The sequence below is a fragment of the Thalia democratica genome, chromosome 1 (genome assembly GCF_965202585.1).
Source record: "Thalia democratica chromosome 1, ktThaDemo2.hap1.1, whole genome shotgun sequence".
Lineage (NCBI taxonomy): Eukaryota > Metazoa > Chordata > Thaliacea > Salpida > Salpidae > Thalia > Thalia democratica.
In genome coordinates this window covers 56,824,891-56,837,652 of record NC_139165.1, presented here as the reverse complement: position 1 = coordinate 56,837,652, position 12,762 = coordinate 56,824,891, and the positions used below count along the sequence as shown (strand labels likewise).

At 23.6% G+C, this 12,762-nt stretch overlaps 1 protein-coding gene across 1 annotated transcript; it reads right to left on the bottom strand.

Annotated features, from left to right (window-relative positions):
- Positions 1–1,668: 1,668 nt before the first annotated feature.
- LOC145831437 (thioredoxin-related transmembrane protein 2 homolog) lies at positions 1,669–10,882 on the bottom strand. Its single transcript, XM_082938698.1, has 6 exons — positions 10,757–10,882; positions 9,469–9,643; positions 5,598–5,674; positions 4,086–4,258; positions 3,808–3,937; positions 1,669–2,181 (listed from the first exon to the last, which is right to left on the bottom strand). Exons 2-6 carry the CDS (start codon positions 9,548–9,550, stop codon positions 2,092–2,094), a joined length of 552 nt encoding a protein of 183 aa, XP_082794824.1. The 5' UTR covers positions 9,551–9,643; positions 10,757–10,882; the 3' UTR covers positions 1,669–2,091.
- Positions 10,883–12,762: the final 1,880 nt, after the last annotated feature.

Here is a 12,762-nt window from a genome sequence, read left to right as displayed (position 1 = left end):
TATTTTTACTACAGTCTTTTTTTAAATGAATTATTTTGTTTCCGCAAGTAATTAAGTATCTATCTCATTTTTTTGAGTTTGTAAAATAGAACTCACATTTTCACTACATGTAAACAAGTTAGAATTATAAGCTTAACAAATTAGAATACTATGACAAAAAAATTGTTTGCAAATTATCAAACTAAAAGAACAAACAGAATTTTCAACAAAATGTTTCAACCTGTGGAAACATTGATGTTGGAGTGCCACAAGTTTCAGTCTTAAGGTATATTATTATTTATAACACATATTAATGTATTGCGAAACGTTACTGTTATAAGGGTTCTAAACGTTACGAACGTTACATTATTATATACAATTTTAGAAAAAAACACATGTTTACAAGACTTAGTTTGGAAATCAAAATCGTTCAGACTGGCTTAGTGTAAACCGACTAAAATTAAATGTCATAAAATAAGATCCATGCTCTTGCATTCTTATCGAGTAAAATTCAAAATGACTTTAAGACCAAGGCCATCTCGAAAGGTTTCAAAATAAATTTAAAGATTCTTATTAAAAGAATAGTTGAATAGAGATTTCTTTTTAATATGTTTCGAAGTATATTGATATCTACTTGATACCTATGGATAGTAATCATTGTATAAATTAATTAGGTTCTAACAACTTCGATCTAGCTTAGGTTGTAGCAATTACTAAATTTTGTTATGATTGACTACTACTAATTTTTTATTTAATAAGCTGATTTCTTTTATAAGTATATTTACTACTTCTTCGATACGACTTTTTTTTTTTTTTTGAAAAATAATCAGTAAAAGTTTTTATTCGTGTTTGCATGCATTATCAATCTTTCTTTAGCTGAATCTATAAATCAAAGGGTATCATTTTTAACTAGAAAACTTTTGACCAAATTACATATTGTTTTTAAATATTAAGTTGATAACAAGTTTGCACATTTTTTTAATTTTACAACATCATAAAAACCGTAGCTTTACATTTACCTATTTTTCATCTAGTTGTAAAAAAGTTATTCACGTCTGCTATAAAAAAAATATTAAAAATTCGATTTTTAACTAAATTGTTTTAATTGGAATTTTTTTTTCAAAGTTATTTATTTACATATCATTGAATTTGTTTTTCTATTATTAATACAAGTCAATTACTAATTCTATTTGTACTTGGTTATCAACTTTGTATTGATTTGTAATAAATGTATGTATAAAAGCTATTAAATAAAAGTTTTATAGGCAAAATATTCATATTGTCAATTATAACAAGAATAAAGTTATATTTAATCTATTTTACAAAAAATTAGGTAACTCGATTATTTTTTATACAATAAGTAAGAATAAGGCGTCTAGTCTTATGAAACACGTGTACCAGTATTTTTTAAATCTTATTTTTTTAATAAACTATATATATATAAATATATGTACATTTGCATTGAAACAGCTAAAGCAACTTTCTTGTATACAAATTTTATCACATTTTAAAATCAAAACTAGATATTTCAAACTTTATTTTATCATATTTTCAAATATTCAAAAGTTAAAGTAGTTTACTCGAATTTTATTAACTATTAACTTAAATAAATCATACTATCCAATTATAAAAATACTTTATTTTCATACTAAAAATATTACATTAATATCTTAAGAATATATGGTGAAAAGATTTAAATACAGAGAGAAAAACAGAAATCTAAACATTATTAAAACGCGAGTTAGAAGTTGCACAACAATAATGTTTTTAGTGTGTTTTAAAATGTGTGTGTATAAATTAAATGAATTTTTAAAACAATTAACGTTAAAAAAGAAAAATTTAAATAATTGTCTATCAAATAGATTTTTTTCATCTTTTTAGATTAATAGGATTAGTACGTTAATTTAAAAGCAGTTAACATGTTTTTTAACAGTAGTCTAAAAACTTTTATCATCATAATAAATTATTTTTAATGGACTAAATATATAAAGCTTTTAAAAAATACAATGTAACGAAACTAAGAGTTTTTAACTAGATGGTTCTCAATGAGGTATGTAAATAAGCTATATTGACACAATTTTGATGTAATTTTTAAAATCTACTGTTGAAACGTTAGTCGTCTTTTTTAAGTTTGGTAGATTTAATTTTTTCTTTTGACTCCCGTCGTAACCGATCCAACTGAAAATCTCTGACAATATTTTCCTGATATGTTTTTAATTATAAGATTTCTTAAATTTATGTATTTGGTATTTATATTTAAACATTTTAAGTAGGTTAATAATCGATTTCAAAATACGTTAATTCATAGTATATTTAACAAACGTTTAATATACTATGAATTAACGTATTTTGAAATAGATTATTAACCTACCTAGTTTTTAACACACGTTTTTTAGGTTGTAAACATGGTTGCCACAGATCAAGCTGAGAAAACTTTCCTGACGTTACTAAATCAAACTCTTAATTTAAACTTATTCTAAAATACATAATCTAATACTTAAACTATATAAAGCTTTCAATCTTATCTCTATACAGGTTAAATCAACAGCTTTGTTTGAAAAAATCATTCAACTAACTTTCATTACATTCATTACAAGTTAATAACATAATCTGCTTTTTACTTTTTTTTCAAATTTAAACAACTTTTTAAAAATTATAAAGAGGTAAATAATGCCCATAAACTTATGATATAAAAAACTAAACTTAGTGCTTAATTATAAATAACTTTACATTTACAAAAAACACTTTGATTCTAAAATTTTGCAAGATAAACTTTTGTGTGTATATCACTGTTAGACTAGGGAAGTGTTCTTGCCACAGATCATCAATACTAAAATGCATACAAAAACTGCTTGTTCATGTAGGGTAGTTGTTCAATATGTTTATAGAAAAATTTTGCAGTTTTATAAAAGATATAATATTAACTTTTATCAAATGAAGGCATTGGAATTTAAGCAATTTTGTAAATATTTTTGGAATATTTTGCAATTTTAGTTTGACTTTAATAAATTTTTTACCATTACAAGGCTTTGAAAATAAGGAATTTTGTAAATTTGAACTGACAAAACCTGACGTTTTTCAGATTTGGTCAAATTTCCTGACTTTTTTTCAGAAAAAAAAATTTTTCTGACTTTTGTCATTCATTTTTTAGTTTTTCCTGACCTTGTGACAGCCCTGAAGGTAAGAAACTGTGTTAAATAGTATAAAAACATTGAAAAGATTCGTAATGCTACTTTAAATGTGTTTTTTAATAAAAAAATTATTAATGATGGCAAAATAAAATTTATCTATATGATAGATTTTTTGTGTCAAATTGAAATTTTACTACTGAACATGTTAAAATAGTTAAAAATTCTAGGTTTTTCAAGATTTTTTTTTTAAATTTCTCAAACTCCAGGTTTTCCGGAGTTTTTAGACTAATTTGTCAAATTTCAGGTTATTCCAGGTTTTTTGGCAATCCTAAAATGAACTTCAATAATTTAAAACTAATTACTAAATAACAACAATTTTTATCAAATAACACACTTTAAAAGTTTTACCAAATATATATAACAATTAGAAAAAATAAACTGACTTGAGTTTTATAATTATAAAATTTGTTTATGTTATTTAATACTATTATAAATCTATAAAACTTGTGTATGAGCACACTAATATATCAATTTGTTATCTTTTGATTAATTTCTAAAATTTAAAAAAAATGTTTTTTACTTAATGATTAAATATACCTTGGAAAAACTTAATAAAGCACTGATTTTATATTTGTAAATTTTTATAACATTTATATTTGTTGCTGTAATTGCTTTCAGAAACTGTGGTATAAATTACCTCAGAAAAAACATATTTTTTCAATTTTTTGTCGTTTCCAATGCAAGGTCTCCAGTTATCAGCTTTTCCATTCTCGTAAACTATAACAGTTGGAAGTTGGGCGGAAGTAGATTTCGGATTAACTCCATGTCTGCGCATTTTAAGTTCTATAAACTAAAATTCAAAAGTAAAAACAAGTTGTTAAAATTAATTCTAAGTTACTTAACTAAAATAAATACAATACTACTTTTTTGTTTAACTTTTAATTTGAAGCCGTTTTAGAACTATATAAAAATTACTTTATGCCAGCTTCCGGATACTTTCCAATGTCAACTTTTCCGAATCTAAGATTAACTGCTGAATAATTTTCTGATAATTGAGCGAAAACTGGAAAAACTGCTTGGCATTTAGGGGACCAAGTTGTGTAGAACAAAACAACAAGTGTTTCATAAGGCTTTTCTTTCAATTGTTCCTTTAATTTGAGTACCAAGTAAAATTTAGTATAAATAATAAATTAATTAAACATATATATTTTTACTTTTTATGCATAATCGTTTCATCCGTAAAACTTTTTCATAATCAAATAAAAGCTGAAAAATTTCTAAGTAAATCTTATTAAAACTAAATATAGACCATCCAATATATATATAACTTAATATATAAAACTAATAACAGTCCATTTTAGCAAATTGACTAGATTTAAAGGAATGTATTTAGCATCTGACTAATTTAACAACAAAACCTAGGTTACATTATTTCAGACATATTATTTCTCCTGGGAATGGGTCTAAATTGCACAAAACGAAAATTCACAAGTGCACAAAGATATTTTTGCACGAAGACAATTTTGCACAAGTTATATTTTTGCACTGTGTTACAAATAAAAACAAATAATTGAAAAAAGTAAAAATAAAAAAACAACAGAAAAAAAAACTACAAGATAAATTAATAAAAACCAAAAGGAGAAATAAATTACTGACCAAGGGTAAGGGTTTGGGGTAACAGTGATAGTAAAAATAAAAATAAATAACAAAATATATTCTATAAAAGAAAAATTATTTAAAATAAGAAAAAAGCTATATACCGAGGGTCAGAGTTAGGGGTAACAGTGATAGTACAAAAATGTAAATTAATTTAAAAAAAGAAAAAAAAAAACCTACCGAGGGTGAGGATTAGGGGTGACAGTGATAGTAAAAATTATGAAAATTAAAAAAATGGGTTACCGACAGAGGGTAAGGGTTAGGGGTAACAGTGATAGTAAAAAGAAAAAAAAAAACTAAATTAAAAAATAACAATAAAATAAATAAAAAAATAAATTAAAAATTAAACCCGTGCAAAAATGTCTCTGTGCAAAATTGTCTGCTCGTGCAAAAGTGACTCTTCGTGCAAAATTGTCTTTATGGAATTTTATCTATGTGCAATTTTATCCCCTTGTGCAAATGTGTCTTCGTGCAAATTCGACAGCTACCCTATTTTCCTAGTTTATTTCAAAAATGTTTAAGAACTATTATTGAAACTTATGAATTGATATATATATTTTAAACAAACAACTAAATAGTAAATTTTATTATACATATAGATGTATCTTCCTTTAGTATAAATTAAGTTTTTTTATTTTCAAACATTAATATTGAAAATTTATTAAAACTATATGTAGTTTTTTGATTTTTGCAACTATTTTTATGTTATGTTATTATACAGAATTTTTCTTTTTTTTTTTAATTTAAACAAAAGGTATTTAGATAAAATACTTATTTAATATTTTACTATTCAAATTATGTACTAAATAAAAACTGCAAATATATATAAACCTCAAGGGAAACGTGGTTGAAGTATGTTGTGTTTTCTGAAGCTTCAACAAAATCATCGTAAAATAACCACAGTCTAACTAAAAATTGTGAATAATGTATATTAAACATTGGTCTGCTATTGTACTTGAAAAAAAACAAACAAGGTCTTTTACTAAACACAATTATATTTCAACAATTTTCATCAGTGTCTTACAATTGTTACAAAAAAAAGAAAATTTTTAAACTGATATTTCCTTATAATTGAATCAGAAATTTCTTTATCAAGCAAAATTCAAAACAAAAAGTAACAAAAATTCTAAATAAACTTAATTAAACATAACATAAGAGCACTAATTAACTAAACAAGAATAACATATAATCAAACTCTCTCTGCTTACATAATTTTGGTTTATTTAAATGAATGTATATGGCTTTAATTTTGATCAGGTCATAAATATTGTTATAACTTCTTAATATTCTAAATTTCATTTCATTGTAACTTTTTCCACAAATAAGATTTTTAATTAAATGTTCTGACATTGAAGATCTTTTTAATGCATTTGAAGTTGCTATACTAACTGTCTTTGGCTGATTGCTAATATGATCACTTACACACTTTGGTATGTACTCTTTAATTCTGGTTTCAAGGTACCTAGAGGTTTGACCAATATAACTGTTTGAACAACAACATTCAAACGTGTAAATCACGCAACTTTTATGTTTGTTAGATATGAGGTCTTTACCTATAGGACTCAAAACAGAACTTGATGTAAAACAAAGTCTAGGTTTAGCAGCACTATATACTTTTTCCGTTAACTTTTTTATGTTTATTTTAATCAGAGTCGATTTTTCACCTGCATAAGGCACAATTAAAAGAACTGGACACTTCTTAGGACCGTAAGACTTTATGCAATTTAATATATTAATTTAAATTTTAAAAACTCTATCAATTACAGGATTAGGATATCCGTCCTTTATTAGCATTTCTTTATAACATCAAGTTCGATCTCAAAAACTTCTGGAGAACATATTTTCTTAGCTCTGTGAAATAAGGTTTTAGTAAAAACAAATTATACAGTATCTTTCTTTTATTACATTGACATATGTTTCTGTGTGATAACAGATTAACACATTTCGACTGAGCTCTGTAAAAAAATAAATGCTGTAAGGAAAAAATAGAAGCTAAAGTAGGTGTATACATGTGTTCGTTAAAATAAAAATAATTGCTATAGATTTTTAGAGGTTAATAAGATACAAAGAAGTTAATTATTAAGAAGTTACTAAAATACACAATAAGATTAATAATATGTTTTGTTATTTTATTGTGTATTTTAGTATACTTTATTTAATTTAGACTTAATAATTACAAATATTATATAGTTTTATAACAGTCGGATTTAACATTAAGTATTTTATTTATTATTAACCTCTAAATATTTAAAGCAATTATTTTTATTTTAATGAACACATGTATACACCTACTTTAGCTTCTATTCTTTCCTTACAGTATTTATTTTTTTACAGAACTCAGTTGAAGTATGTTAATCCGCTATCACACAAAAACATATGTCAGTGTAATAAAACTTATTACACTTGTTATCAACTTGTTTAACATCTGTTGTTAACAAACACTTAAATTTATATTTTGAATAGGTTTTAAACCAATTTTTCTCCTTTTGCTACAATAACATTGGAAATTAAGATATTGACCCGTGAACGAAATGACGTCTAAAATAAAGACGTGAAAAATTTATTATCCTTTCTTTTGATCAAGAAACCCAAAAATTATATTTTGATTATTTACTTCAGTTTCATTGGTGAACTGGATAGCAACATGTAGGGAATTGAATTTCTTGAATAATAAATAGCTAACTTCTTCATTTTCACTAATAATCAAACAATTGTCTACATATCTTACGCACTTACAACTTGAATTAAATTAAGGTAATATTTTATATTCCAAATGAACCATAAATATATTGGTTAGTGTAGGTCCTAAAGGGGACCCCATAGCTATACCACTAATTAGACAGTATAACACATTGTTGAAACTGAATTCAACTTCTTCAAATGCAAGTTTCATTAGTGAAATAAAATTACTTTTTTTTAAGAAATGGATTTTTTAAGCTATATAGTGTATCAGCAAAAATAACAATTATAACACACCATAACACACAAACAACAATTGTAAGACAAATTTTTGTAACAATTGTAACACTGATGAAAATTGTTGAAATATATTTGTTTAGTAAAAGATTTTTATAGTTGTTATCAAATAATGTATATATAAATATTTATACTTAAAAATTCATCTTAAACCAAAACTAACAACACTTATTTCATATACAAGTTTGAAATAATACTTACATTTAATACTTTAAGGTATTGCAATTCATTATTTACATTTTAAAATCTATTTAATATTTTTATTTAAGATATAATATTTTATAAGCTATTAAAACTATAATAATTTAGCACCATCAAAAAAATTTAAACACATAAAATAATTCTTTAATAATAAACTAATTATTACAACACTTTAATCCATTGGCTATAAATATTTCTCTGTATGAAACTTATTGTGTAGTTCTATAAATTTATTTATAAAACTACAGTTTTGTTTGCATTTAAAAACTAATTATTAGCTTTATAAACTATTTGTATGTTTAAAACTTGTATTGTATATATGTATATATTTCAAAAGCTATAACTACCATTTCTTTCAGAAAACAATTAATATACAAATATTGTATAGCCTGAATTTTGAATGCAATACTAAGATATTATTTTGACGTAGCTTGATAGGTTTTTCTGGAAAGTTGCATCATTAAATAACTTTTTTTTTTATCTAATAAGTATTCACATTATAGCAGAATTATTATGTCAAAGTTATAAAGCATGTATTCTATTAAAAAATAGCATGTTCAATTTAGTAAAAATTACTTTTAATCAGTGATTTTTTAGACTGTATTAAATAATTTATAAACATTAAATATACAATTAAAGTATAAACTTATCTTTTAATTTTAAAAACAATTGAAAGTTAAACTTTTTTTTTTTTTAATGTGGCAAAATATATTAAAATTACAAGGTTAAAATTAGATTGAGTATACTTTTTTCAATTAGCAATCACAAATTTAAGCATAGTAAAAATTTTATACTTTTTTTAAGAAATAACTTACTTCAATATCATTTATATAATTTATTGAAAAATAAGTACTTTCATCAAGCAAATATGAAACTATATAATGTAAAAAGGCAGTGTTTTTAGTGAGCATCTGCGCATAGAAAATCTAAAGAGAGAAAAAAAAATTATGTATATATTTAGTTTTATTACAATTTAAGAAATTATTATTATTGTCTTATGAATATAGGAAAGATAAACCTTTTTTTAAGTTTACTTAGGTTATTTATTTTTTTAGTAGTTTTTTTAACATGTTTGCTAAAATTGTTGGTAATAATAAATCTAGTATTTCCTAAACATTTTTTATAATTCCTTTAATTCGTTGAAAAAATACAGTTTTAGTAAAACTTATAAATTTTTAGAAAATGGACCTTAAAAAAGGTTATTTTTCACATACTTTTGTTGGAAAATTTTATAAATCTCAGTTAATCTCAAAAATTAATTGAACCTTTTTGTTATATTAAACATTTATTCTAGTATATACTTAAGCTTTTAATAGGCAAATGTTAATTATTACCTTATGTCCTGAAAAGTTTTAACTTTATATGCCTTAAAATTAATAGATAGATAAAAAGGTTTTTTTAATAGAATAGACTAATAATTTAGTTTGCAAAGATGTGAGTTACTTTAAACTGTTTAGTTGTATAAAACTGGTATCAAGAATTTAAAGACTTAATTGTTTTCTTTTAAATTTATAATAAAACTTACATAGACAAAGTAAACCGTAGATAAAAGCAAATCTATAATCAACCCAATAAAACATAACACATGTAGCAAGCTTGGTAAACATTAGAGTGTTTAAAACCACTTGCTCAAATGAAATTGCATGTTGGTTTTTCAAGGTTATTACCACTAGTAAGAACACAAAGATCTCTGTTTCTTTCTGTTATAAAAAATTTAATTTTTTTAATAAAAAGTACTTTATTTAACACTTTAAGGGTTGTCTTAAACAGTATTTAACGTAAAAAATAATTAAAAACTTTTACAAAAATAGAGTATTTCACTAAAAACCTATCTCCTTCTTAAGTTTTTGAAAAAAAATTTAAAACTTTCTCAGTACAACATTTAATGAACTTTGATCAACTAATAGAAACAAACTTTTTAATTTTTTCTAAAATTTATTTTTACAGAAATGAATAAAATACAATTTTTTTATTTGTGTTTTTTTTAATCCTTTTTATCCTAATTAAAAATAGTAAGTATTTTTGAAAGATATTTTAGTTGAAATATAAAGTAAATTGCTTTGATTTAATTATTATTAAATATTCTGAGAAAGTATGTCATACATTTTTATCAGAAAGTTTTCACAAAACTGGTTATATTGCAAAAGTCAACTTATCTTTTTATATTCTATTCCTCAAATTAGTTTGAATTATAATAAACTTAAAATTTTTAAATAAGTGCTAATTTTAATTTTTGCTAAAAAGAGTTTTGACCACCGTTATGGCCTTTGTAAGGAGTGATAAATAAAAATACATATTTTCATATCAGGATTTATATTTTTTAAGCAAAAACTAGCCCTAATAAACAACTAGCCTAAAGTCAATATAACTTAGTCTAAGTAAAACAAAATTTATTAATCAACTTTGAAAACTTTTTAAATAGCTTAAGTTGGCCTGACTTTTTCAAGTTTTAAACAAACCTGAGGTAGCCAAGTGTGTGGCAACTGTGGTATACTATTGATTTAAAATTAAATCAAACTCTAGTTTACAATCATTTCAAGCTTAATATTTTACAACAAAATTGTCTTCAAAAACAATAGAAGTTTGATACAAGCAAGAGTTTATACAAATTTTGAATATTTATGTTTTAAACACAGTTTAATTGTAATACTTTAAATCTGAAATGTTTGTAATACAATGATTGTTTTTATTTAAAAATATAACTTGCTTTACTTTATTTCTAAAGCATCAAGCATTACATTACCATATTTCACTATATATACAGTATATGCAGTTATTAAAAATTGTTTCAAATAATAATTGTTTGTATTTACATAGGTAAATTTACAAATTCCATCAGCAGCTTGAAAATGATTGCAAACAGGTGGAAACTTCCGAAATACTACAAATGCTATGCTAAGAATTAGATTGAAGTAAAATCCAAGAGTTGGTTTTCTATGCTTGACTTCAAAAACTTTAAAAAGAGATGACAAAAAAACCATTGTAATTAAACCTGTAAAAAATAATTTTAAAGTAAGTATGTAAAACTACCTGTTTACTTTAAATCACTTAACAAAATTTACTTTCAAATAATTGAATTTAAATTACTCTTCTACTCTTTAATGATTTTAAACAGTAAATAATAAACTACTTAGCTAAATTGTTAAAAGGTAAAGCAAACAACAATAGCTTTTAAAAAGTCAAACTAAATACTGGTACATTTCTAGTATTATCTGATATTACTTAAAACTGCTTAAATTGAAATCAACTTTAATCTTATTTAAACAATATATATAATGTATTATTGCAAATTCACAAATTTGTTATTTATATATTTCAGCAATCAGAATATATTTATAATTAAATGTTTCTCTACTGTTGCAACAGGGACTATTCTCTACCTACTGGTTACATGACAATCCAAATTTAGACTATTCAAATTCCAACAATTCAAATTTTAAATAAAACAGGGTCTGTGCGCAAAATTCATTTAGCCTGACTGAGACCAATTTGGCCTGACATTTTTTTAAAGTAAGGAAAATCCCCTTTAGAAGTCATATTAGGTATTGGGGGTCTTGATTAGTACTATTGTACGACTTCAACCAGCTTGATCTCCAAAATATTTTGAGCTTTAAAAATCTACAAAAAAGCAAATCATAGCTTAGTTACAACTCAATAAAATAAGACTAAATTAGGAAAAGGGTGATTGACCCCCCTTTTGTTATTTAATTATTTTTTGAGATTTAAAAAAAAAATTACAAATAAATACTATGTTTTTAAACTTTTCTAAGCAATGTCTGAAAAAAAAATAATAATTTTGCAAAAAATAAAAATAAAATTACTGGTAGATATCAATAAGACCAAAAATTTTTTTATTTTTTTCAAACATGTATTATTTTTTGAGTTGTGACACTTAAAAATTTTATTAAAAATTTGAATTATTGGAATTTGAACTGTCGTGTACCCCACCAACTGACTAATCAGATTGGGAGAAACATTGTATTTTAATAAACTTCTGTTCTTAATTAATTAATTTTGTGTTTTTCTTATTAACAAAAGACCCAGTTTAGAACTTTAATTGGTTTCTAAAAAATAAGTACATACAAGTAAGTATTTTAATATACCATACTTTACAAAAGCTAGCCTCAGTATCAAAGAAATGAATTTAAAAACTATTAGGAGCCAAAATTAGAAAAAGAAGTACATTGCATCCTTGCTTATCCAGTCTCTCTCTCTATCTCAACCAGTTTCAGTCAAGAAGATTTAACTAAATCAAACTTTCATAGTAAACTCTCAGAATAAAAACAATCAGCTAACTATAAATACAGTTTCTTATTATTACTTAGTATATTTTTAACTTTGTTAGAATTTTGTTTTATCTTCTTTTTGTTGGTTTTATAGATTAGTTTATTGAAACAAATTAAAATAAATTGACAAAAATTTTAGTGTAGTATTATATTTGCACTCTATAACATAAAAGAGGAAGATTTTTCGTGCCTAAGACTAATTATTTTGTGCATTAAACAAACATCATAATTTTACAGTAACATGACTTTTATGAAGAGCAACTTTTCAGTGAAAATTAGATTGCCTTTCTCTCAAAGGTTATTAGAAAAATCAAATTTCAATAGATTCGCTATTTTAAATATTCTGTAAGGATAAAAAATAATTTGGATCGCTTTTATACTTAGCTCGAGAAGCAATTTTTGAAATTTAAAAATAAACCTTTTATTCCAATTGTTTTCCTTATCTTTAAAGATATCTTTTTTTCTAGAAAATGTACCTTTGCCTTGACTTTAAAAATAATTTCAATCGGACTGGGTGTTGACTTTTTGAGTTG